At 38.0% G+C, this 23,854-nt stretch overlaps 4 protein-coding genes across 6 annotated transcripts; all 4 read right to left on the reverse strand.

Annotated features, from left to right (window-relative positions):
* Positions 1–2,668: 2,668 nt before the first annotated feature.
* Positions 2,669–7,032, reverse strand: LOC103342915 (solute carrier family 40 member 2). The gene is made up of 8 exons (XM_008246580.3): positions 6,679–7,032; positions 5,950–6,100; positions 5,654–5,850; positions 4,989–5,480; positions 4,719–4,890; positions 4,446–4,583; positions 4,212–4,322; positions 2,669–3,727 (listed from the first exon to the last, which is right to left on the reverse strand). Exons 1-8 carry the CDS (start codon positions 6,810–6,812, stop codon positions 3,581–3,583), a joined length of 1,542 nt encoding a protein of 513 aa, XP_008244802.3. The 5' UTR covers positions 6,813–7,032; the 3' UTR covers positions 2,669–3,580.
* A 2,033-nt stretch (positions 7,033–9,065) lies between these two features.
* LOC103342916 (Sel1 repeat protein) lies at positions 9,066–11,721 on the reverse strand. 3 transcript variants are annotated; one of them, XM_008246581.3, is made up of 5 exons: positions 11,530–11,721; positions 11,109–11,432; positions 10,624–10,693; positions 10,443–10,534; positions 9,066–9,214 (listed from the first exon to the last, which is right to left on the reverse strand). In XM_008246581.3, the coding sequence occupies exons 2-4, from the start codon at positions 11,295–11,297 to the stop codon at positions 10,485–10,487; spliced, it is 309 nt and encodes a 102-aa protein (XP_008244803.1). In that variant the 5' UTR covers positions 11,298–11,432; positions 11,530–11,721; the 3' UTR covers positions 9,066–9,214; positions 10,443–10,484. The 3 variants fall into 3 exon arrangements, with proteins under 3 accessions (XP_008244803.1, XP_008244804.1, XP_088901435.1); XM_008246582.3 differs by having other exon boundaries at positions 11,109–11,412; positions 11,530–11,670; XM_089045309.1 differs by lacking the exon at positions 11,530–11,721 and having other exon boundaries at positions 11,109–11,441.
* Positions 11,722–12,108: 387 nt separating this feature from the next.
* On the reverse strand, positions 12,109–14,337 carry LOC103342917 (Pentatricopeptide repeat (PPR) superfamily protein). The gene has a single exon (XM_008246583.3). The coding sequence runs from the start codon at positions 14,247–14,249 to the stop codon at positions 12,183–12,185; it is 2,067 nt and encodes a 688-aa protein (XP_008244805.2). The 5' UTR covers positions 14,250–14,337; the 3' UTR covers positions 12,109–12,182.
* A 370-nt stretch (positions 14,338–14,707) lies between these two features.
* Positions 14,708–22,262, reverse strand: SCAR2 (SCAR homolog 2). The gene is given in 12 exon segments (XM_016796903.2): positions 14,708–15,241; positions 15,326–15,445; positions 15,562–15,648; positions 15,730–18,062; positions 18,150–18,356; positions 18,359–18,541; positions 18,544–19,643; positions 19,757–19,821; positions 20,415–20,541; positions 20,648–20,771; positions 20,997–21,160; positions 21,812–22,262. Coding segments are annotated over 12 exon segments (4,716 nt in total). The 5' UTR covers positions 21,967–22,262; the 3' UTR covers positions 14,708–15,190.
* Between the last annotated feature and the right edge of the window lie 1,592 nt (positions 22,263–23,854).

The following is a 23,854-nucleotide window of genomic DNA, read 5'->3' on the forward strand; positions in this document are numbered from 1 at the left end:
AATTACATCAATTCATTTTTATTATTCTCGCCTTTAGATTTTATGTGAAAATGAATTTTTTTAAAGGCACTAAAATGTTCCGATTTTCTTGGGTACATCTATGTGTTAGGTACGTGGACAACATCAACCGTTGGATGGGCTTTAAAAGCATTGAGTGATTGGGGTATCCACCCATCCAAAGGTGGATATTTTCTAATACAGTGGCGGAACTAGGATTTCAAATTAGATGGGACTCTTCACAAAATTTTAAAACATAATTTGAATAGGAACGCTAACTGGTTAATAAGTTAATATGATACTAACTACACTGTTTAGCCGACTTTATAATATCATCTCATTATAGTCCGGAATTTCATATCTTAAAATGGTTGAATATTAATCTCATCTACACTATTAAAGACTCAAAAGTTAATAATTTATATTCCAACATAGAGAAGAGTGATTAAGAAGTTTTATGGTTAATTTGTAGATAAAAAGAACCTAATTTATTATTTATTTTAAAGTAAATATCACAAAAATAATCTAATAAATAAATAAAAGGGTTAAAAATATGAAGGGAGGAGGGCCTAATACATAAACGAAAATGTGCTTGGACGAATTCAAATGGAATGATTGTAGAATTTGAAATTGTACAATGTTCGTACATGAAATGATTGTCGTCAGTGACGAATGCTGGTTGACAATATTTTATAATCACCTCCCCATTAGAACCATAATAATATTTATTTTTATGTTTACGCATTGCAATCGAGTTGTCATTTAGGTATGCGTCTCTTTCTTACCAGACACAAATAAAGCTCAACCTGTGAATTAAACAAATTAAACAATAATAATAATAAACTCCTCTAACCCCAAATAAGCTCTGCCGTGCTGAATGATTTGAGTTTAAATTAAATTAAACTCTGCTAATTATACTTTTTAGGATATATTTTTTTAAGAAAGATTTTGGTGGTGAAATGTTCAAAGGTCCCTTTATTTTTTCTAACATTGAATAAATATATAAAATATATATGCAAAGTCCAAGCTTCCGCAGATTTGAGTAGTCATTTTTGCACCATATGAATATGACCAAGTCACCACTTCCCCAACTACAATATTTGTCATGCAACCAAACCCACTTTCTATAATCCTTAACCTTTTGAAAATATAAAATAAAATAAAAATCCTAGTACGGCAGCCCGGTACCTTCTCCACCTCTTTACCTGTGATGGAGTGATTGGAGCCAGAGAGAGACTCAAAAGTCACAATCCAGTCCCATTTAAATCAGGGATTTGTAATATTGGTTTCAATATACAGAACAACACACCCACGCACGCCGACACAGAGGTGGAGCTAAGATCTCCTCATAATTAAATGTTTCACGGGTTAGTATCAATCGTGACACGAATGCTTGATTAATTGTGATTTCATTGATGTATTATTGTATGACACTAATAACGCCGGTGCTCAATCTACTTTTATCTTTACATTATGGGAAAACTTTGGCTAAGACTTGTCACAGTACCTTCCAGTACTTTTTTGGCCAGCTATACAGATAGATACGAATAAATGTACAAAGGTGGAAGTACATGAGAAAGAGTTGGTGAGAACTTGTACGCAATGTCATAGGCCAGCCACGTGATTGAATTGTCTCGGCAATTTCGTTGTTGTAATTTGCCGTCATTTTCACAGTCAATTCATGGCACCAATTTCATTTCGATTCAGTTAAGCTTTTCCTTATGTTCCGTAAATGATGCAGATTACAGATAATTTTTTATAATTTCATTTAGATTCTAGAACTTGGTCAAATAACATAAAGTTACATGACTAAAACATGCAGGTAATTTTTTTATTTTTTAATTTTTATATTTTATAAAAGAAAGTAAAAGCTAAAGCATGGACGTTCGTAGGAGTCTGCTTTCGAGTCCTCGGATTGAATTTGGTTTTACTGCTTTGAAGATGAAGTTTCTAGATATAGTACGGCAACAAACCCAATTTTAACTCCATCAGCAGAGAATTACCGTATCATCATTTTAATGATTCTGTTTTTTTCTCTCACTTTGGTTGAACAACTCGCATTAATTCCATGTTCTCTTGTTGCCCAAAACAAACCTACCGTCTCTTTCCCTTCAAGTCTTCAGAAATTTCTTCCTTGAGAAAAAGTCACTGTACGGACAAATTGCCCGGATTCTTGAATTTAATGACCAAAAGGGAAGCGGACTTTCGGGGCTATTGTAGCAGCCACATATAAGTAATAGGTCAATGGCCCAACGATATGACCTTAAAGTTGAGTTGGTTTTTGGTGTCAAACTCAAACGTGGAGTTGCTACTTCCACGTGAACTTCAACACAAGTGAGAATTTGAGTATCCAAAATATCCTTTTTCAAAAGCATACCATGTATAACAAAAGGTCATTTTACCATTTCCCTTGTCCGTAAATCACAACTCTTGATTTTTTTATTTTTTTATTAGGTTGAGAAAGATATTTTATTGAAAAAAATATCATAAGATGTGTACAATTTTATTGATAACCAAAATAGTTAATACACAACTCAAACGTGTTAATCATGAACAAAAGCAGAATCTTAAGAGATTCGCGGCCTGAATACAATCACAGGGTAAAAAAGACTTGAATTTATTTGTGATTAAAATAGATTTCATTGTGTGCATGGTTTTTATGGCAAAAAAGTTTCTTATAAGAAAGATATATAAATTGAATCACTCACTAACAGAGTATGGCTAAGTACACGCTATAAAGATAATACAATGCTAAAATAATTTACAAGGTCAGTAATTTAAATATTGCCAATGACATTTTGGTAATGTCACACCTTATTGGAAGAGAAAAAAAAACCTAGTACATATACATGCCTATAAAAATATATATAAAAAATAGGCTTATTTATGTACATGCTTTGTCTTTCAAAGTTGTCTCAGATTACCACATGCTCTTTGAAACGTCTCAAAATACCACCTACACTTTTAATAACTGTCTCACGTTACCTATTTTGTCAGTATTAAAAGACATTCCGTTACATGATGTGGCCCCCACTTCTTCGGGTATAGGTTTGCTTCTAGTCTTCTTTCCAGAAGACAACGGCACAACCATTGTTGACAAAAGTAACAAGCTTTTCTCTTCTTCATCATCCTCTTCCCCATCTCCTTCCTCTTCTTCTTCTTCATAAAAAAACATGCACAATTTTCAGACGAACCAATTCCAATAATCTCCTTATGTACAAAGCCCAATCCATAATTTTCATATGTGCCCTTTTAGTCTTCATCACCCTCCTCCTCTTCATCCTCTCAACTTTTGAACCCACAACCAAGCCTCATCCACTCATCACAACAGCATCCAAAAGATTTCTCTCCCAAAAATCTCCACCCACCACGTAACGGAACGTCTCTTAATACTGAGGGAATGGATAACGTGAGATAGTTATTAAAAATGTAGATGGTATTTTGAGAAGTTTCAAAGAACATGTGGTAACTATGAAATATCTTTGAAAGCACATGAAACATGTACATAAATAAGCCTAAAAAATATATATATTTTAAAATCAAATATACATATGGAACATGGTGGCAAGGCCCAACAATGCGATTATGAAGATGTTGTAAAGCATTTAAGCCACGTAGGTAATTTCTCAAAATGGAGGAGGTGTTTTCGTATGCGGTAAAGGTGCAGGGTATAGAGTAGTGCAGCCAATGTTACCGCAGCAAACGACAGCAAATTCAACTTCCAAAAATCCTAAACAATAATGCAGCACAACAACATGGGTTAATAACTTCATATAATTTTGAACCAGAAGATTCTGTAACTGAGAAATGTCACATGCATATATGATGACGAGGATGATCCAGTGCATGTCCAATTCTTAGAGGCCCATACCTTAGATAATCAGAATGTGCAGAGACTTGTCAAATATTAAGGAATCTTGGATTTTCAAACTACGGATTTATAAGGTTGAACTTGAACATGGGGACGCTGACAAACATATGAACTGGACTATTTTGGTCTTTGGTCCAAAACAAAAATGGAACCAGTTCAAATTAGAAGAAATGGACAAAATTGTATTCAGATGACAAAAACTTACATGAAACGGATTCATGTATTGCATCTTTTTATTCATGTGACTGACACATGACAAGAGAGAATGGAAATTACATGAACCTGTGACAAACTAGTTTTTCTCCACTAAGTTACAGGAAGTCATAAATTGTATATAAATTACCTGTGGATTAGATATAATTATTCCCATGACATAACCCATCAAATCCATGCCAGACTGAAGGGAGTTTTGAACACCTCCCACTACACAACGATCGAATTCAGGTACTTGATCCTGTTCAAAATGAAGATATGTTACATATATTGTAAGACACCAAACAAATGATGAAAATACATTCATCACAAATCAAAGAAAACCCAAAAGAAGATTTATAACAAGATATGTTGTTCTGCTTACCTGCATTTGTTGGATTACTGCTAAATCAAACATCCACAATCCAAGCCGAGAGGTAGCGACTCCTGCCATCAGCAAATATGCTGATAAAAGGCTACTATGGACCCAAATTGAAGCAACACATAGGAGGAGGAAGGTCCACTGCATATTCAAACCACATAAACACCAGAAACTAACGTGAGGGTCCAAAGTTCCCATGAAAAGGGATTGGCATTTGAAAAATGTCACTTGAAAAAGAATTTGATGTTCTAATGTATATGCTGAAGTTTTTTTTACCTGAGACCAGATAGACCAGAGCCCGGTTCTGAGTGTTAAAATACGAGATTGCAAGATAGGATAAACAATTGTAGCAGCAATTCCAATTGCAGCACTTATTCCACGAGCTATCCCGATAGCATATGCAGGTATGCCTTGCCATTCTAGGGTAGCTGTCATCAATGTTCCAAAGCTGGAAACAACAGATTAATTTGGTAAGAACAGCTAGAATATAAAGCCAAAGTCACAAGAACAGAAAGAAAAGAAAAAAAGAAGAAGTTAGGTTGTGACCTGAGGACAGTGAAAAATAGTAAAGCCAGAGCTACTCCAGGGAGTACAACATCTTGCTGCAAATACACTTTCCATGCTCCAACACAAGGGATCCTTGAGACTGCTTCTGTTATTCTCTTTATCCAGCTTTCTTCAGCCGGTCGTGAATCATTTTCATCATGAGAAAGCAAACTATTTCTTTCCTGATCAGAGGTAGATGTGCTCTCTTCCACATCAGTCCTTGAAGATCTTGATATCTTCCTCTGGCTGCTTTCGCCTAAAGCCGGAATCCCATTATATACAGATATGAAGAGCCAATATTCCAGCCAAATAGATATGGTGTTCCAGAGGGCTAAAGTTAAAGCAGAAGCCTTTAGTGATACAAAGCTGATAATGAAGCCAGTTAGCACAGGAGCACATAGCTTGCAGAAGAGGTCAATACGCCTAAGGAATGAATTCATCTTGGTCAGTAGTACTTCTGGATCAGAATGGCATTCTGACATTACCACCACCCTGCAGAAAGAGCAGTTGAAACATATACATTGAAAGCAGAAAAATATAAATTGGAGAAGGGTGGTAAGGGTGGATCGAAAATTAGCTTTCACAGAACAAAAAAGTACTTTTTTAAAGGATCATATTTTATTTCATTGTACTGAAAGTCTGTGAGTAATTAGACATCTATTTACCAGTCTCTTTCGATTAAGATGGTGCCAGCAAGGGTGGAAAGAACTCCAACAGCTCCTGAGATGTTGGTTAATATTACAAGCAAGATGAATGCATTAAAACTTGTGAGCTTCAAATCTGAGTAGACCAGCAATGCCATTACGGTGCCTCCAGCAATCATAAAAGAGAGGTTCTGTGTTACCAACCAAAGCCGGAGAACCTGTCCATATTATATAGAGTTGTAAGATCATGTAACATAATTTTACAATTCTTATCTCTCTGTGTCTCTCTTTTCTTGTAAGTTTCATAAGTTAGCCTACTTTACATATGGAAATCTATCCACCCAGTGTCCAATTAAGGGTCCAAAAAGGGCGGTAGAGGCTGATTCCACTGCACCATAGATAGCAGCAAAGAGTAGAGAATCTGGCCAAATGCTTATCATGTAAAGACCAACAGAGAATTCCCACATTCTGTAAAACAGGGAAAATTCAACGGAAATTAATACTCAAAACAAAACAAGGAGCCTTTTCTTGTCTTCCTTGCACAAAGTTACAGGCGAAATTGATCATAACAATCAGAGTAATCAAATTAAATATCACATGGAGGAGGCACAATCACAAATAGAAGTCAAATTATAAGTGTCTTAAACAGATGATAGGTTGATCTATAGGGAACTTGTTACTTCCATGAGCACAATTTCTGCCTACAGATGTAGAAAAATAAGAAGAAGAAGGTGATAATTTGACTTAGTTTCTGTAATTTAATTTGCTTATTTCTTCCTTGAAAACATTTCTTGTGATAGCACTAATTAGCATGCTCAAAATCTTCAACTTGGTTTCTGTAATTTAATTTACTGATTTTCCTAGTAGTTGCTTAAGTTCGAAACAAATTTCAGCAGCAAAGTACGAAGAAAAAAATATTAATTTCAATGTATATGTACACATCCTTTGACACAATGAAGACAGCCCAAATTCTAGTTGGGGAAAAACCTTAAACAGCACTAATAAACCACTAAACTAAGTAGTGAGAGATGAGAAAAGCAGTGAACCTGGTACCCCATCTGGCCAAAAAGTGTCCTACGTATAAATATCTGATAAGATGAGAAGGAAGAGGATCATATTGAGAATTAGAAGGCTCTTCTTGCGCTTGGGCTAGAAGGGGCTCTCTCAGTTCCTGCTTCATTTCAGCTTCTCACCCTTACTGTAGCTTGTTTGAACAACAATTGGCACACTCTGATTTCAGTTTTTATGGTGGTCCAGAAATGAAGACGATTTCACAGGTGATGGTGATGCATCATGCATGATGATGAGCATTATGATGCCATCACATCATACCATAATTGCTCTCAAAATTTGAGATAATTATGATGATGATGATGTAGTAATTGGATCAGCATCTAGAAAATATCAAATACCAAACGTGCATATATTCAAAACAGTGTGAATATTTGTTGTTACGCGGTGCAATACTGAAGGACTCTAGTTACTGATACAACAAAGATACTAATTACTCACTTCGCTGTAAGTCTCCAGTTGGTTTTGATCTGTTCAGAAGGAATATAAAATTGGGTGTCTATCCAGTGCGGCTCAGAAGCCCTGTCTAAACCTTATATTATGCCACGTGACGCCACCTACCTTTTTTTTCTTCCCACTTTTCCACCAATTAAAAAATCCAATTAGAAGAAGGATAGTAATTGTAGACCACGTTATGTTACGTGGCAAAGTCTGCATTACAACAATCGTATCGTTAATTGATAAATAACACATCATTTGTCACAAAATGTGTAATGTGAAGTAAAATTCAACTTCTCCATCACGGTTGAAAATGGGAACCCAAAATTGAACAATGTCGACGATGAATTGCACTGGTAAACATTGATTATATGATTGATTAGACAAGTTAAGCGCAATTAAAAGAATTTGAAACCGTCACATGCGTGTCTACATGTACATCCAGATGGGAAACAAACAAAAGATGGTCCTAGTTGGTTTTTGGCTCCACCTTAAACAAACATTACATGAAAAGTCAGATCTTCATGAGACCTATGTCTTAATAAAATTGTACTTACATCATGCCGATGCCTTGGCTCTCAAGTAATGTTTCTTTTCTTCGCGAGGTTTTGGCACTGAAATTGGGTAATATATTCATGTGTTTAGTTAATGCACCTAACAATACACATGACCTCCTCCGGAAGTATCGAAAACGACTAAAAGAATCGTCAGTATACGCTTTGCAATGTTTATCCAAGCAGCTTAAGAAGTCAAAGATGCAAATACAAGTGGACAAAGTTCAAAAACAAATTAAGAAGACAATCATAATTAATAATAAAAAATAATGTTTATGCTAACTCAGCAGTTATCGAAGTGTATTGGATGCTAAACCATAAATATAGACTTTTCAAAGGCGTTTACCTAATACTTTTGTAATTTTGTGAGTAATTAGAGTCCCAAGGTGCTTTCCAGTGAATAAATAAACACATCTTCCTGTCACTTAGCTGACTCATGCTTGACAACCACAACAACTCCCATGTTTTATTTTGGCAATAAGTAGCGTGTTCAATATTTGTCTATCAAATAGTACCATGACAAGAGCAAGAATTCTATAATGAGGATCTTCTATATGACCTTTAGGTGAAGCCCTATCCCCTTACAGATCAAGTGTACCAAAATATATAGCTATTTTTCCTACACTAAATAGAATCCGCTGCAGCGGAATAAATTTTTTTTTCACTGTCAACTTAGAAATTGCAATAAAAGTTCCTCATGAGTGAGGGCCTTATCTAAGCCCCTAGAGGATGAATAGGGTGGTGGTGCTTCCTATCAATTGGGCTCACTTTTTCTAATTTAGTTCCTCATGAGTGAGGGCCTTATCTAAGCCCTTAGAGGATGAATAGGGTGGTGGTGCTTCCTATCAATTGGGCTCACTTTTTCTAATTTTTGAATTTCCTATCATGCTTCATGTCTTGTATGTGATTTTTTTGAACAACTCCCATATATATATATATATCAAGAAAAGAAGTTTGTTATACCAAGATGTGATTTTTTTTTCCACCAATAGAGGTGTGCTTATATACTATGTAACTTATAATCCTAAGTTCTACAGTTATGATAATGAGTTAGTTCATGTAATCTTGTCTTATAGATCTTGGCAACAACCAAAGAAAAAAAAAAAAAAAAAGGTTACATGAATCTTGCCAAAAAATTATAAAAATAATAATTTGACGGAGCACCAAACACATAACTTAATCATACTATTTATCCAAAACAGCATCAAACACCTTATAATCTTATAGATAAACAGTCAATCCTCTCCAAAACAGATTAATATTATCCAACATAAATTAGTCAAAACAGTCCACGTCCCAAACGAGCCCTTAATGTAAGTATGTGTTGGCAATTCTTCACAATAACTCGAAGGAACTTTGGGAGATGAAAGTGCAATTAACAAATACTTGTTTTACCATGAAAATAAAGGTTTAGGTACATTGATAGGTCCAAAAAGAAAAAGACGACAAGGAAACAGAAGTATAAAGACTTGATACAGGCGCATCAATGACTCAGGTCGGGCACGTTTCCAAGCACATCCTGCCACGGGAAGCACAAAATTAGATCAATTTATCCGAATAAGCTAAGTTGAAGAAAGACAGCATTACTTCTTGCCATTCATTATTTGGCAAAGCATTACAGTTATGTCTTGAGTTGAAATGAAATTCATTTATCATTCTAGGCTTTTCTTGCCACTCATTGGCGGCCCAGCACATGCACCATAGGAATGGTTCCCATACGGTTTCATGTACCCAGTCTCATGAGGATTATCAATGAACAGCCATAAGTGGAGGGGGGAAGAAGGATGGCAGTGCTGAATCCATTTCAAGTTTTCTATGCAGATACAAACATGATGCTAAACTATCTATCAGTAAAAAGATTATTGCAAATCTTCTGTGAGACAGCTAACACACACATCAATCCACACACACACACACACACACACACATATTTAGCATACAGAGCTTGAAAGTTCTTTCTTACTGCATAGTTTGAACTTCTCTCTTCTTCAGGATTCAATTTGAACAGATTAAATCGAACAAATTTTACTAGGGGCAAATAAATGAAAAGCCTAGACAACATAAACTCATTATCAATATTAAGTAGACAATAAGGGATTTTGAAAGGGCACAGCTATTTCATCACTCATATTATGTCATCTGGCACTCCTCCTCTGAGTGGTTGAAGAGAAATTCGGGAAGATGGAGAAGTAGAAGGAAGTCAAGGGTAAATCATGAAGGATAAAGGGCAGGAAATATGTGATTCTCCTCCCCTTGATGGCTAGAAGGGGAGGGAAGTATGGAGGAAGGAAAAACAAAGCTACGTCCAATAAAACAGCAGACATCAATCCTCCCCCTCTATCATATATCTTTATTATTTCCACTCCCAAAAGACTCGAGAAAGAAGAGGCAAATTCTATGCTTGAAAATCTAGGATAACAAACAATATTATGTATGTATCAACAGTAATAATGCAGAAAAACAACAATGAATAAGATATGGTGTGTCGATCAAAATTAAAATACCAACTATCAAGTAAGATCAATTATACACATACTCACAAAATGGAGTTTTCCAAACAAACGAAGGCAAAGAAAGCATATAAAGTGCAGACCCAGTTAAAGGAAACAAATCCAGCATCTTCAGAGTTCATAGGATTTATAAATTTTTTGAAATTTTTGACATGCTGGATCACATACTCATTGTTAGTTCTTTCTGGATGGTATATTATTCAATTTTCAGTATGAAGCAGAAGGCCAAGAATATACCAGCTCAAACTTTAATTGGACATGAAGGCGGACATGGACCAGCTAAGAATCACCCTTCAATTCATCTGAATCTGAATCACTTGCATTATAACCTGCCACAGGTGCAGAAGACCAAACAGAGGCACAATCAATAATGGAAATGATGATTGAGACAATGGTAAATGCAAAGAGAGAAGTCAACCTGGCTGCTTATCACTAACTTTCCAAACTGAAGATCGCGTCCTTGACGCTCTTGTAATCCATATTCTTCCCTGCATTCACAAAGACCAAAAATTATTCGTAGAAGTACAAATCACAATTCAATCACAACTAAAGCTTTAATTATGGGTGACAAGTCCAATTTGCAATCAATATTCCAAACGTTTGTAATACAACCATATAATTTTTGTAATCCATATTCTAAACTTTCAAACTCCAATTTGTAATGCCTTTGGTGCTTATTTGGCCAACAAAAACTATATGGTCAAGATGATACCAAACACAAGCTTGCAACTTTAGCATAACAAGATCAAAACAAAACGCTTACAACTCTGTCTAATCTGATTAGGATAAGAGCATGAAAGCAAGATCAGAAAACTAAAAGCTCATAACTTTAAGCCTAAACCCCAAACCACACCGAGAAACCAACAAAATCCGAGAAATTAAAACAAACCCAAAAAAGCATACCATATGGGCATCTCTGGGAACACCATAACCGTTATAATACATCTGACCCACCAAGACCTGCATGTTAATATCTCCGGCTTTGGCCTCTTTAAGCGTGTCTTTGAACCACCGCTTTATGCAATCCGATACGACCTCCGAAAGCGGCAGACGGTGGTTGGTCTCCTTCTTTGAGCTGCTCTCAGTCTCCATCTCCTTCAACCGCGGCCTCTTCGACTTTTGGCCTATTTCTGGGTTCGGCGATGCGGACCTCGGATGCTTTGGAGTTATCAGACTCTGCGACGTCGTTTTGGCGACTTGGTACAGCCTGGCCGTAGAGGGAAGCGACTTTCCCATATAAAAATTGCAAACAAAGAAAACTTGTAATTTGTAACTAACAAATATTGGAAAAGTTTAGGGCTTTTGGGTTTTTGAATTTGCTTACCTTAAATTTTTTTTTTGGATACAGTGAGTAGTGAATATTATCTGTATGGCATGTTATCTCTGTTTGGTTACTGAGAAAAACTGTTTTAAGAAAGTGGAGCGGAAATTGCAACGCAGCTTTCAGAAGACACAACCATTCGTGACTGCGCGAGAGTGTGTTAAGAAAGAAGAGGGGAGAGAAAACGACATCCGATTATATCGTTGCCTTGTCTTAGTAGACCGACGTCGTTTCTGGCTGACTTGGAGTGGTCTTTGTTTTGTTTTCAAGGACTTTTCCTTTGGGTGATGTCTTTATTATATAGATGTGGTGGTTCTGGCGCTATTTGATTTTTGATCTTATCACCATCATTCATCACTCACTAATAAGAAAACGCTGTGCTAATCGCAGCGCTTCCATTGTCACGTGTGGCCCCTCAGCTGTCAACTTCCATGACGTGTGACATTGAATGTTTAGTCTTTTTGTAGTTTAAGTTCTCATTAGCAACCCAAATATCGGACTTTGAGTTTGATTTAACCTCTGATTAATAGCAGGCGTGGGTTAAATTAGGACGGCACTTCACACTGGTTAAGCATACAAGTAAACATGTTAATCATCTTTGAGATTATTGGCACCAAAGGGCTGGTATCAAAATTGGGATTTTTTAAAATCAAACTTCACCAATAATCTTTACATGAACAAGAACCATCAATGAAACAATGAAATCGGTTGTTATCCCGGACAATGATCTGTCTCTCTGTAATCTTTGAAATGAGCTTGATAGCCTCATGGCAATCGCCGCATACACGAAGGTTCTTCACAACTCGAATTGTATCTTTAGGAGCAGTGCTTATGAGACCAAATGCAATGGCCAGCTTCTCACTGTGACAACCAAGGAAGTGCTCCTTCTCCTCCTCTTCTATGTCAAACAACACAAAGTCTGTGGTTGGAACATAACCTACTGCTTTCAGTTCCTTAGCCAACTCGTCGAGCTTTGCGTATATCTTCTCTGACAATGCATGGGACTTGTCTCCGACAAGGAATTCGTGAACAACCCCCTTTACTTCGATCCAACTACAACCGGGGATTTTCTTCATCCCTTGTTCATTCATTCTTGACCTAGTGTCTGCTGCCTCATCCCATTTATGGCTTGCAGAGTAAATATTTGACAGGAGAACATAGTGTGCTGAGTTCCATGGTTCTAGCTCAATGAGTTGTTTCAGTACGAGTTCAGCCAATTGGGTTTGCCGATGTAGCCTGCATCCACCCAACAACGCTCCCCAAACGACTGAATTAGCCTTCATCGGCATAGTTTTGATTAGGTTATAAGCTTCATCCAACAAGTCAGCACGACTAAGAAGATCCACCATGCATCCATAATGCTCAATTGTAGGAGCCAAAGAAAAGGCACTAGTCATGTTGTTGAAATACCTACGACCCTCATCAACGAGACCAGCATGAGAACACCCACAAAGCAGCCCCATGAATGTGTTCCCATCAGGTCGAATTCCATTTTTCTCAACTTGTCCAAAGAGTCCAAACACAGTTTTGACATGTCCATTCATGGCAAGCCCAGACATTGCAGCATTCCAAACCACATGGTCTCTTTTCTTCATCCCTTTAAAGACTTCCCAAGCTTGAATCATGCACCCACATTTGGCATACATGTCAATCAGAGCTGTACCAAGAACAGGGTTCACAAAAAATTCATGTTTATCCATCAAATTGCTAGCCCACTCCCCTAGTTCCAGGGCTCCTAATCTTGCACAAGCAGAAAGCACCCCAACCATGGCATAACAATCAGGTTTCAAATTTTCCTTCTGCATTTGAAAGAAGAGGTCTATGGCTTCTTTTGGAAGTCCATTTGATGCATATCCCTGAATCATACTACTCCAAGATACTATATCCTTCTCAAGCATTCCATCGAAGATACCCCGCGCCTTTTCCATCTGTCCACACTTGGCATACAAATCAACTAAAGACGTGGCCACAAACACATTCTTTCCCATGCCAATCTCAGTTATGTATCTATCTATCCACTCCCCACTGCTTAAATCTCCTAACTTGCCGCACGCAGATAAAACCCGAACAAGGCTAAAACTATCAGGCCTCAAACCCATCTCCAGCAACCTGCGAAACGTATCAATAGCTTCTCTATATTGACCAGCTCCAATGTACCCACAAATGATGGCAGTCCAAGAAACCACATTCTTGTCGGGAATATCATCGAAAACCTTATGGGCATGTTCCAAATAGCCGCACTTTGCATACAAGCACAGCAAACTAGTTTTAACATAAACATCAAAATCGAACCCCGTTTTCACCACAAGGGTATGAATGTTCAAACCCAATTGAAAATCCGAACGCCTAGCACAAGCTTTCAAAACAAAAGGGAAGGTGAAGCTATTGGGCAAGATCCCCTCTGTTCGCATAGAACTAAAGAATTCGATAGCATCGTCGAAGCAATCGTCGGAAACCAGGCCACGAATCATGGTATTCCAAAGAAATATATTGGGTTGCGTAGTTTGGCGGAAGACGAGGCGAGAGTAGCTGGCGTGCCCAAAATCGAAGCCAGAGCGCAAGAGCACGTTGAGAAGATAGTTGTCTTGGTCGAGACCAAGGCGGAGAAGCCGAGCGTGGGCATGCTTGAGGTGCTTGAAGGAGTTGAAACCTTGAAGAAGGCATTGCTTGGTCTCCAAAGCTTTAGAAAGTACAGGGAAGGCTCTGATGGGCAAGACTGTCATAACCAGGTTTCAACTGTGGAGCATAGTTTGGAGAGCAACGGCTCTACGGTCGTCTTGCTGTTATGTTATGGCAGCCGTGTTATATATGCTCTTATTTTCCCACCACTTTTAATATCTTATTATTATATTACAAATCTAAAAGTCCGTTTTAAAAATAATTAAAAAAATTAATTAACATGTACTTTTTAACGAGGGAGAATTTTTTAGGAAATATTAGGTTATGAGTATTTCTTTTAATTGATGAGTGACTTAAATAAAATGTTTTATTGAGGGGTTAAAAAAATAAAGGTGACAGTAGCATCAATCTAAAATTTCTTTCTTGCTATATTTCTCCTGAATTTTAAGTTGCAGACGAACATTTGAAAGAATAGGTAAAACGAGAGGCCATGGAAGAATAAAAAACACTGAATCTAAATATTTGTACTCTTGAAGAAGTTCCACACGTCGACAAAACCATATGAACAGAAAAACAATGGCCACTGAAATATGAGCCAGAAAATGGAGTATATGGATACATATATATATGCATTGTAAGAACCATTACATACAGGATTACAAAATTTCACTACATACTACATTTATATCACTCCAACAATTTACACCTGCCAATATCTTAAAAATGATTATAAGCGGAAGTAGATTGGAACTGCGCTTGCACGCTGCGCCGCAGCTGTCATTCTTGCATAAAGCATTTGCCTCACACTAGATTTCTATCGATAGAGCTGAGCGACGTTTCAACAAATAGATTTTCATGGGGGCGGGAGGGGGGGGGAGGAGGAGAGAGAAAAAGAGAAAGGGGGTCGTATAATACATATGAATCTTGAGTAAAAAGGAGAATACACCAAACTACAGAAAACTCCAGATTTCTGTAAGAAAGAGCATCCACCACCACTCAAAGCCATTAACGGCACTGGTGAAGAGCTATAGTAGAATAATTCCCTTTAAGAATCACTCCAACTATCATCATCATCTTCATCGCTTCCTGTCAATGCCTGTAACAAAATTCTCATGATATTAAATTTATTAATAGACAAGGAAATATTGAGAGAGAGAGAGAGAGATAAATAGATAGAGACCTGGCGAATCGCATTTGCTTTCTCTAAGATGGCAGCAACCCTCAAGTTGGTTGTCGGACCCTGAACGCTGGGTCTTGTCACTGTTTGTCTTGTCACGGATGCAGGCTTCAAGTTGAAGGACTAAGGCAAGAAAATATTCACTCAATAATTTCCTACTTGAAAGTAGATAGAACCCGGACCGAGAAAAGGTGGGTGATGCAAAAGCAAAAAATACAACAAAAATTGGCAGCTCTAACCTTAGTTCTTATCTGTTGCAACAATGAATCTCTTTCATCTACCTTAGGTTCAACCTCAGGCCGAATTCGTTCAGTTACCTTTCTCAACTGCAAAATGTCAACATGTTACAAAGGTATGTTGTAGAGCATATTCTGAAAGATAGACACCATAAAATGATAATCATTTACCTTGCTTTGGCCATGAGCAGTAACAGCATCAATCAGGGGATTTCTTGGACGAGGGAGCTTACTAACTGGAATTCCATTGGACCTTCCAACTTCATAGTCTGACATTGCAGCAGAATTATTTGAAGACCATGTCGTTTCTCCCTCTGATGTTGTCAAACTATGCTGAGGCAGCTCATCTACCATTGTTGGTGCTGTCACAGATGTGGGAGGGGGTTTTCCGTGTTCCCATTCTGAATTTTTCAATGAATGTTCAAGTACCTTAGACTCCAAATCTGTTTCCGGTGTTAACTGCTGCAGAGGTAGGATAATTGCTCCACCAGAAGATTCAGGCTCATGTCTAAAAGTTGTACATTCAGTATGTGGTACCATGAATGGATTTGTACTAGACTGAACTTTTTCTCCTTCTAAAGCAAAGTGATTATGTCCAGACCTGTCATCAGATATCTCTGATGATGATAAAAATGGGTTAGGGAATTGTGTTCCCCCTAAATCAGGGAAACTGTATTGATAATTAGCATCATTAACCATGGCTGGTAAATGCAATGAATACGGGGCAGGGTGCAGCACATTGCCCATCAAGGGTTCAGAAACATGTTGGGACTTCCCGTCTTCCACATATGTGAGAGGCAAAAATGGGTTCTGAGGCTGCAGCACCTCTCTCTGTGGTGCTGGTATATCAAATTGAGCTTTCTCATCAGCTTCTGACGGCTGTATTGGCAGGAATGAGGGTAGGGAGGGATGTTGCTTTCCTATCCTCCATTGCATAGGTGGTAGAGGTGGCAATGGTGGCATGTCCTCCAGATTGACTGCAGTTGCTTCAGGGACTAACCTAGGAAGGGTAGATTCTAATGGTTCCATTGTTTGCTTCGTGACATCAACTTCCTGACCTGCTGATTCTGGTAAGACCACTGATGTTAAAGGTTGACTTGGGAGGTCTCGAGGACAAGATTCTGAGGAAGCATCCAAGCCTATGTCCTGATTGACGTTTTCTGTTGATGGTAAATCTTTGGATATTTCCTCATCCATGTGATTTGCAGCCCCTATCTGTGCAGATTGAAGACTTGACGAGTTAATACTTGCACGATCTTCTTGCAAACATTCCACATCAAGTTGATCAGATTGGAACACCAGCGACTGCTCTAAGGCAGCTTCTGGCCAATCCCTTGCTCCATCTCTTGGCAAATATTCCACATCAACTTGATTAGCTTGCAACTCCAATGATTTTTCTGAACTAGTTTCAGGCTCTGGGAGGTGGCAGGTGGGTGAAGATACAACATCTTCCTCATCACGCTGATCCAGAGATTGTGATTCGGACTCTGGATTGCTCATTTCTAAAGATGTTGAGGCTGTGGTCACATCATGGACAGCTAAACTGTTTTCAGACTGTTGATTGGGGGAAGAATTATGACCATTATCAGATATTTTTGAACTGGAATGGTCATAAGTAGTTGATTTGCTTGGGTTTGATTCTGCGGTGACATCACAGACAGCCAAACTGTTCTCAGTCAGTTCATCCAGATGATCACCATTGGTAGAACTGGAATGGTCATAAGCAACTGATTTGCTTGAGTTTGATTCTGAATCTAGAGAAACAACTTCTTTTTTACTTGCTTCCTTTTGCACTTCTGAGTATGTGACAAATTCTGGAAAAACTACCTCATCCAATTCCGATTCTTTCTCATGGGAATCGCCGAATCCAGGAAGAGATTCATGCAAATTTATAAAATTCCTTGGTGGAGAAGAAATTGCATCTGGAGATGAATGACTAACATCATTGACATGATCATCAGGTTGGGCAACATCAGTATAGGGCACAGCCACAGTTTCTACATAAAGTGTTTCAGGTACCACATCATCTGACTTTGCATGATCCTCATGGCCTGGATAAGCGAGACAATTAGATGCCAGTTTCACAGAAACTGTATCGCCACTCTCCACATCAGCACCACTGGTGACTAACCGTAACTCCTCACCATCCATGGTCCTAGATGTCTCTTCGACATCGAGTTTCTGCTTATAATGTGGAGCAACCACTTCTGCTGAGATGGATTCAAGTTGGGGAACATCCTCACTTAAATCAGAGATTTGCTGCTCTAATAGGCCATGTGTCTGCGGGGCATCCTGCTGCTCTATTAGGACATGTGTCTGCCGGGCATCCTGCTGCTCTATTAGGCCATGTGTCTGCGGAGCATCCTGCTGCTCCATTAGGCCATGTGTCTGCGGAGCATCCTGCTGCTCCATTAGGTCATGTGTTTGTGGAGCATCGACTACAGGATATAACCCTTCTGTGCTCCATGCAGCATCCACAACAAATGGTATAACTTCGGAAATGACTGCAGTTGGTGTGACAGGATCATCAAGTTTGGAAGCCATGTTATCAGGATTTATAATATCTCTATAATAAGGCCGTACTGTATTACCTGAAGGTGTTTGTACTTCTGGCAGTGCTGCAGAAGAGACATGCTCTTCTGTGGGCGAAATACTTAAAAATGGTGAATCACTCTTTCTTCTGGCGAAGCTTTCTATAGAATCTTCATTAGCACACTGGGTCTGAGACATTTCATTCACAGCATTATTTCCACTTTGATCTTCAGAAGCAAGCTCTTCAACATCTGACAAATGAGCAAAGCATCAGAACTGACACCTAAATCTTCATCATCTGATTCATCAACAGGATGGCTTGAAGAAGTATTTGTGAATTCATCCTTAGTCTGGGAGGAATCGTTAGGGACAACAGAGAGAGAATCATCCAGATGTGTCCCATTTTCATTGATGTCTAATGATTTATAACCAACGTTAATTTGATCAGAGGGTGTTCATCTAACACAAGTCCCGCCAATGATACCACTTGTGAGTTTGCTCCAGAGTCTGAATGTTGTAGTGTAGGACTTGTTTCCCTAACAAATGCACTGCAAGATGTATCTCCACTATCAGGAAGTACTTCTTCCTTAATGCATGCATTTTGAGACACCACATGCTCCTTCGATGTAGCTTCTAAAGACTCAGCAATTTCAGAGTTTTGGTCGGATGACATCTCAAAATTATCAGCTCCACAAGTTTCAGTAGAAGGGAATTCTTTAGCTGCTCCATTACACTCTGATGGTGTACTCTCAACCAAATTGCTAGTATCAGAGTGCGAAATACTGGCTCTATCTTTTTCGAACGAATTCTTCCCGTCATCTGATGTAGAGGAATTCCCAATCGACTGAGAATCCGGAAACCGAGTTGGAAAATCCAGATGTTCCTCCTCATTTGCATCAGAGTCTGTCCCGTATTTTTCAACATTCAGGAACCGCACATTGTTCTTAGTTTTATACTCATTGTCAGTTTCCATTTCTGAATCCATTGTAGCAAGAGCATCCATGTAATTGTCTACCTCACTGGTCATATCATCAGAACTGGAGGGGGTGGACCCCTCTACGCTGCCTCCAGTTTTGTGTTCTCCATCACCTGCTAATCGCTTATCAACTGCCACCTTCTGTAGGTTGGAATAACTTTTATTAGTCTCAACATCAGAGTTTGGTTCAGACCTCTTTGCAACTTCTTCATCATAAGCCTCCCCATTAAAGCCATCCACAGATAATTCTAATATAGCCTCTTGGGAGTTAGGTGAAGAGCTTGTGCTTTTGGTTTCTGGGGACATTGCTGCAGGACTCACAATACTGATGTCAAGTATTCTAAGCTCTGGCTCACCAGTATTATCTGAGGTCAATCTCAAGAGTGGTGAAGTAACAGAAGTTTCACAAACAAGTTTACGCTCTGGTGAAGGAGTCTCCAGAAATTTCTCCATGTAACTTTTCCCAGTTTTTGAGTCAACTGCAGATCCATTCAAATGTCTTTTCTTCAATTTCACAAGCCGTGCAGGGTCACTGTGACCATTCTCAATACGCTCCTCCAGGAACAACTCATGCAATCTGTATTATTTGAAAAGTAAAGAGTCACCACTCAACCATCTATTCTTTAAACACGCAGATTTAACAATAACTTGAATGATGATAATGCAGTGATATCAAAAAATAGTTCTCACTTGGCATGTGATGTCAGTGCAGCTTCTGGGGTTTCTCCATTCCTCCAGCGTGATCCTTTCTTCTGCTACACATAAAAGAACAATACAAATATTATAATGGCTTAAGTTATAGTACATAAGTGACTTTCCAACAGCAAAAGGAGAACCTAGTTTGCAAATCTTGAAGTCCAAAAAAGTAAAATTCCATGGGTCCACACAGATATGCATGCAGGCACACCCTCCAAATCAAGATTAGGAGATGCCTAGTACATACTTCCAGTCAAAGGAGTAGCATAAATAGAACTCAAGGCGCAGGTTTATAATTTTGATCTCAAAGAGATCAGGCGGCATATGTTCAAGTAAGATTGTCATAAAGAACTCGGCAACACAAGACCATGCAACGATCATGGTCGCTGCCCATGGGTTACAGCGAGCCTCTCACGGGAGCAGTCACATGTGGTTTTTTTTTCTTTTTTCAAGATTTATATTATACCTTTAAGTAATTTTATAAAATAGTAAATAACTGAGGGATGCAGCTATATGGCTGCATCTTTCAACAAAAAGGTATGTGTGGCTGGTCCTAAAGACATAGATTTTAATGAGCATGAATGTGTATAATTCTAACCATGGCCACAAAGTATAAATTTTTTATAAGGGAATGAACATTCCATTGCAATACCTTCACTTTACGGATTTTCTTTTCTCTCTGCATCTCTACTGTCGCTATTGAGGATGCTGGCTCCACTTTAAAAAATGACGGATCAGTGTACCTCTTTAAACATGCCCCATCCCCAGCAACATCGAACCTGTTAGGATCAGAGAGATACCATTCATTTCCCAAGTTTCCAAAATCAATTCCCTTCAGTGTTTAGGTCAAAGTAGCATAAGTAAGTACAAATTAGTTAATCATACTTGTCCAAAAGGAATAACCGAGGAGGACCACGGCATTCTTCATAAGAATCCATTACGAAGCGAGGTAAGTCACCACGGGTGATCATATTCTGTTCAGAACGCAGATTAGGATGCCAGTCAACCCCTGCAACAGAATTATGCACTCACATAACTACGCTGTAATTAAATGTCAAAGTATCAATTATGACCAAAAGAAAAACGTCTGCCATCAATGCATCATAATTTTGTAGTACTCACATGAATCATGCTACAAATAACTATGACAGAAAGATCCAATCAATTGTCATCTAACTGTTATGAAGGTGCATAACAAGTCATACAGAAACAATTACATAACAAGTAATCAAACCTGAACTGGAAAAGAATGATGAATGATTAGTTTGAGATAGAAATGCCTTCTCGATTGAAGGAAAGTCTGCTTCAAGCTGTTGGACACGAACCACGAGACCATGGCCTCTTGTTGCAGTTGCCATTACTTCTTCATGCAAGTCATGAAATATTTCAGCAGCAAACCTATAAGCAAAACTAACCAATTAAACTTTTTTTTCAACAACCTACTAATTAAACTATTTAAAACTCCACAATAAAATTTCAATTGTACAATATAAGGATATAATTCAACTGAAAAAAAATTTTAAATAAATAAATAAATAAATAGCAAAATTACATATCAGGCGAAAAGGCTTTAAACCTGATTTCCTGAACAGAGAATTACTTGTTTATACATGCCCAGATTTGCAGTGGCCAAATTAAATCCCAATTCGAAAACATTTGAGTTTAATATGATCTTATAGCCAAAATTCGTAACACATAACAGACTCAAAATTCCTCAAACACTCCCAATTAAAGTGCACTTCAATCAGCCTAATCCAATGGTAATCTCCAAGAACTACATATTTAAACCCAGACAGTAAGCATAATTCGGCACTCGAGCCTAAACAGCAACACAATGAAGTAAATAAATTAAACTCGCGGTCAATCAAGTAATACAGTCCAAATTGGCACCAAAAATTCGGAATAAAGTTCGTGATTCTATCCAATCATCAACTCCAAAAGTCCAAAAATCGAACCCTAAAGGTTCAGCATTCTGGTCCCAGCCACGATTTTCAACACAATTCAAATAAAAAACCACACAAAAACAGTAAAAATAAAAAAGAGGCTCACTCAGCAAGGTCGCCGAGCTGGCGCAGAACGCCGACGAGGCCAGCCATGGCCACGCCTTCCAAGAGAGCCTCTGGATCATCTCTATCGGCTGCTCCGTAAAGTTCCGGATCGGCCAAGCCGTACTCGTTCCTTATCTGGTACCTAGTCAACGGCATTCTTCACTTCTCGCCTCCGAGAAACCCTAATCTCTCAAAAACCGTATGCTATAATTATGTATCGCTCTGGCCTCTGCTCTTCGATTTCACATTTCCAGAAGGCAGAGAGCGGAAGAGAGAGAGTGAGTAAATGAATGAACATGCGGTGGTCAGAAAGACGTGAAGGGAGTGAGACAGACAGAGAGGGAGAAAGGGAGAGAGAAGGAATTAATTATATTTTTAACTAAGAATTTTGGAATGAAAGCAACGGTGCGAGTGAGTGAGTTGAGCTGCTCGGCGCGCGCATCTCGCCGCTTATGATGCGCTCGTTGTATTGGATCATGCTATTTATGCTGTAATACAATATCTTTGTTTGTTCAGATTGGAATCGCCTGCCTTTCAGACCACAGCATGTTAGTGCTCCCTATCCAAAGTTTGTCTAGAGAGCTGGCTAATGATGAAACGATTGGCTTGGAAATTACGCTGCTTTTTTCTCTCTCTTTTTTTCTTTTTTTGGGTTAAGTACTGAATTTGAATAACTATGAACCCTAGCACAAATTTTTTATCAAAAAAAAATTATAGGTCAGTTGATTTTGACTGTGTTCACCTTCTTGCAGTCAGATTTGAATCCATTACTCTCTAAATTAGAGTAGTTTTAAACATTTTTATTATTCGAACTTGCCATGAACATTTTGCACATCAATAAAATAAATAGAAGAAATTGCGAGGGATTTGTAGCCCTAAATAGGAGAAATTAAAATCCTTGAGAATCAAATTCAGCTCTAAACTTTTAAGACAAATGACAGTGATTGTGCAAATTCAATACCATTCATGAGATTACACCCCAATGAATGATGACATCAATAGAGGCAACTCTCTATTTTTTCCTTAATTTTCTTTGTATATGATTTTTTCTACAAAAAGGGCTAGAGCAATAAAGTTTATATTTTAAAATACACAATTTTTATTTCTTTGTTGGCAACATTGAGTAATAAAATACATCACATTCTTGTCTTAATCATTATGCTTTTCCCCCCAAGATCAGTATGCTTTTTTTATTTCTTTTGCTGGTAGATCATTCAGACTTACTGCTGAGTAGTGCTTGCCAAACAAGTCTCCCATGTTCATAAGAAAAAAGTGATACAATTGCGAAACAAAAATTTAAAAATAGAGAGGAAAAAATATATATTTGTGATCATTTGAAGATCTTAACTGCTTGATTAAGAATAATGAGCTTAAGTTCTTATCACATTAGGGTCCAAGAGGAGCTATGGCGTTTTTATTCATTTATGATGAGCTATGGTGTATATATATATATATATATTTTTTTTTTTTTTTTAATATAAGCGATCGTCTAAATTATAGGAAATTGATGTTTATCACACACACACACTATCATGATGCTATTGAAAGTATTGAGTATTGACCTTCACTAAATTGTGAGGTTATTAAATACCAGAAGACAAGTATATGTTTCAAATTTTCTTTTATATTGCTTGTTACAGACTACAGTTCATGGTTTCATAGAAAAAGGAAAAAACGTAGAAGTAAAAAAACCAAAAAAGTTAATATTAAGAAATGAAAAAATAGAAAATATAAAGACAAATTTAGGTTTTAGGTAACCTCAGTAGTCTAGTCTTGTCCCTCTCTCCTCCCTCCTTTGATGACTCCATGAGGTAACTCTGGATTCGATTGTATCAAGCAGCAGCACCTCCAACCAAGTGCAACCAGCCAAGGTGGGGCCCACGAAAGGCAGGACTTGAAGTGTCATATCACAAGGCCCACGGCCACAAGGGAATCAATGGAACCAGAACTTTTGTTCGATTGTAATCCTATTACTATTTTGATGTGACTTAGGGTTCCTGTACTTTTGGATGCACCTGATCACTGTTTTTTTTTTTCAGTCTGA

Source organism: Prunus mume, linkage group LG1, assembly GCF_029339155.1.
Source record: "Prunus mume cultivar Tortuosa linkage group LG1, ASM2933915v1, whole genome shotgun sequence".
NCBI lineage: Eukaryota > Viridiplantae > Streptophyta > Magnoliopsida > Rosales > Rosaceae > Prunus > Prunus mume.

Excerpts from the sequence above, each read along its gene's own strand:
- LOC103342915 (XM_008246580.3), bottom strand. The coding sequence starts at position 6,812 with ATGAAGCAGGAACTGAGAGAGCCCCTTCTAGCCCAAGCGCAAGAAGAG. Across the intron at positions 5,851-5,949 it reads ATAGATTTCCATATGTAAAG|GTTCTCCGGCTTTGGTTGGT; the intron begins TAGGCTAACTTA and ends TAATATGGACAG. Across the intron at positions 4,584-4,718 it reads TCTGGTCTATCTGGTCTCAG|TGGACCTTCCTCCTCCTATG; the intron begins GTAAAAAAAACT and ends TTGAATATGCAG.
- LOC103342916 (XM_089045309.1), bottom strand. The coding sequence starts at position 11,441 with ATGGGAAAGTCGCTTCCCTCTACGGCCAGGCTGTACCAAGTCGCCAAA. Across the intron at positions 10,694-11,108 it reads TTCCCAGAGATGCCCATATG|GGAAGAATATGGATTACAAG; the intron begins GTATGCTTTTTT and ends TTGTGAATGCAG. Across the intron at positions 10,535-10,623 it reads AGTTAGTGATAAGCAGCCAG|GTTATAATGCAAGTGATTCA; the intron begins GTTGACTTCTCT and ends CACCTGTGGCAG.
- LOC103342917 (XM_008246583.3), bottom strand. The coding sequence starts at position 14,249 with ATGACAGTCTTGCCCATCAGAGCCTTCCCTGTACTTTCTAAAGCTTTG.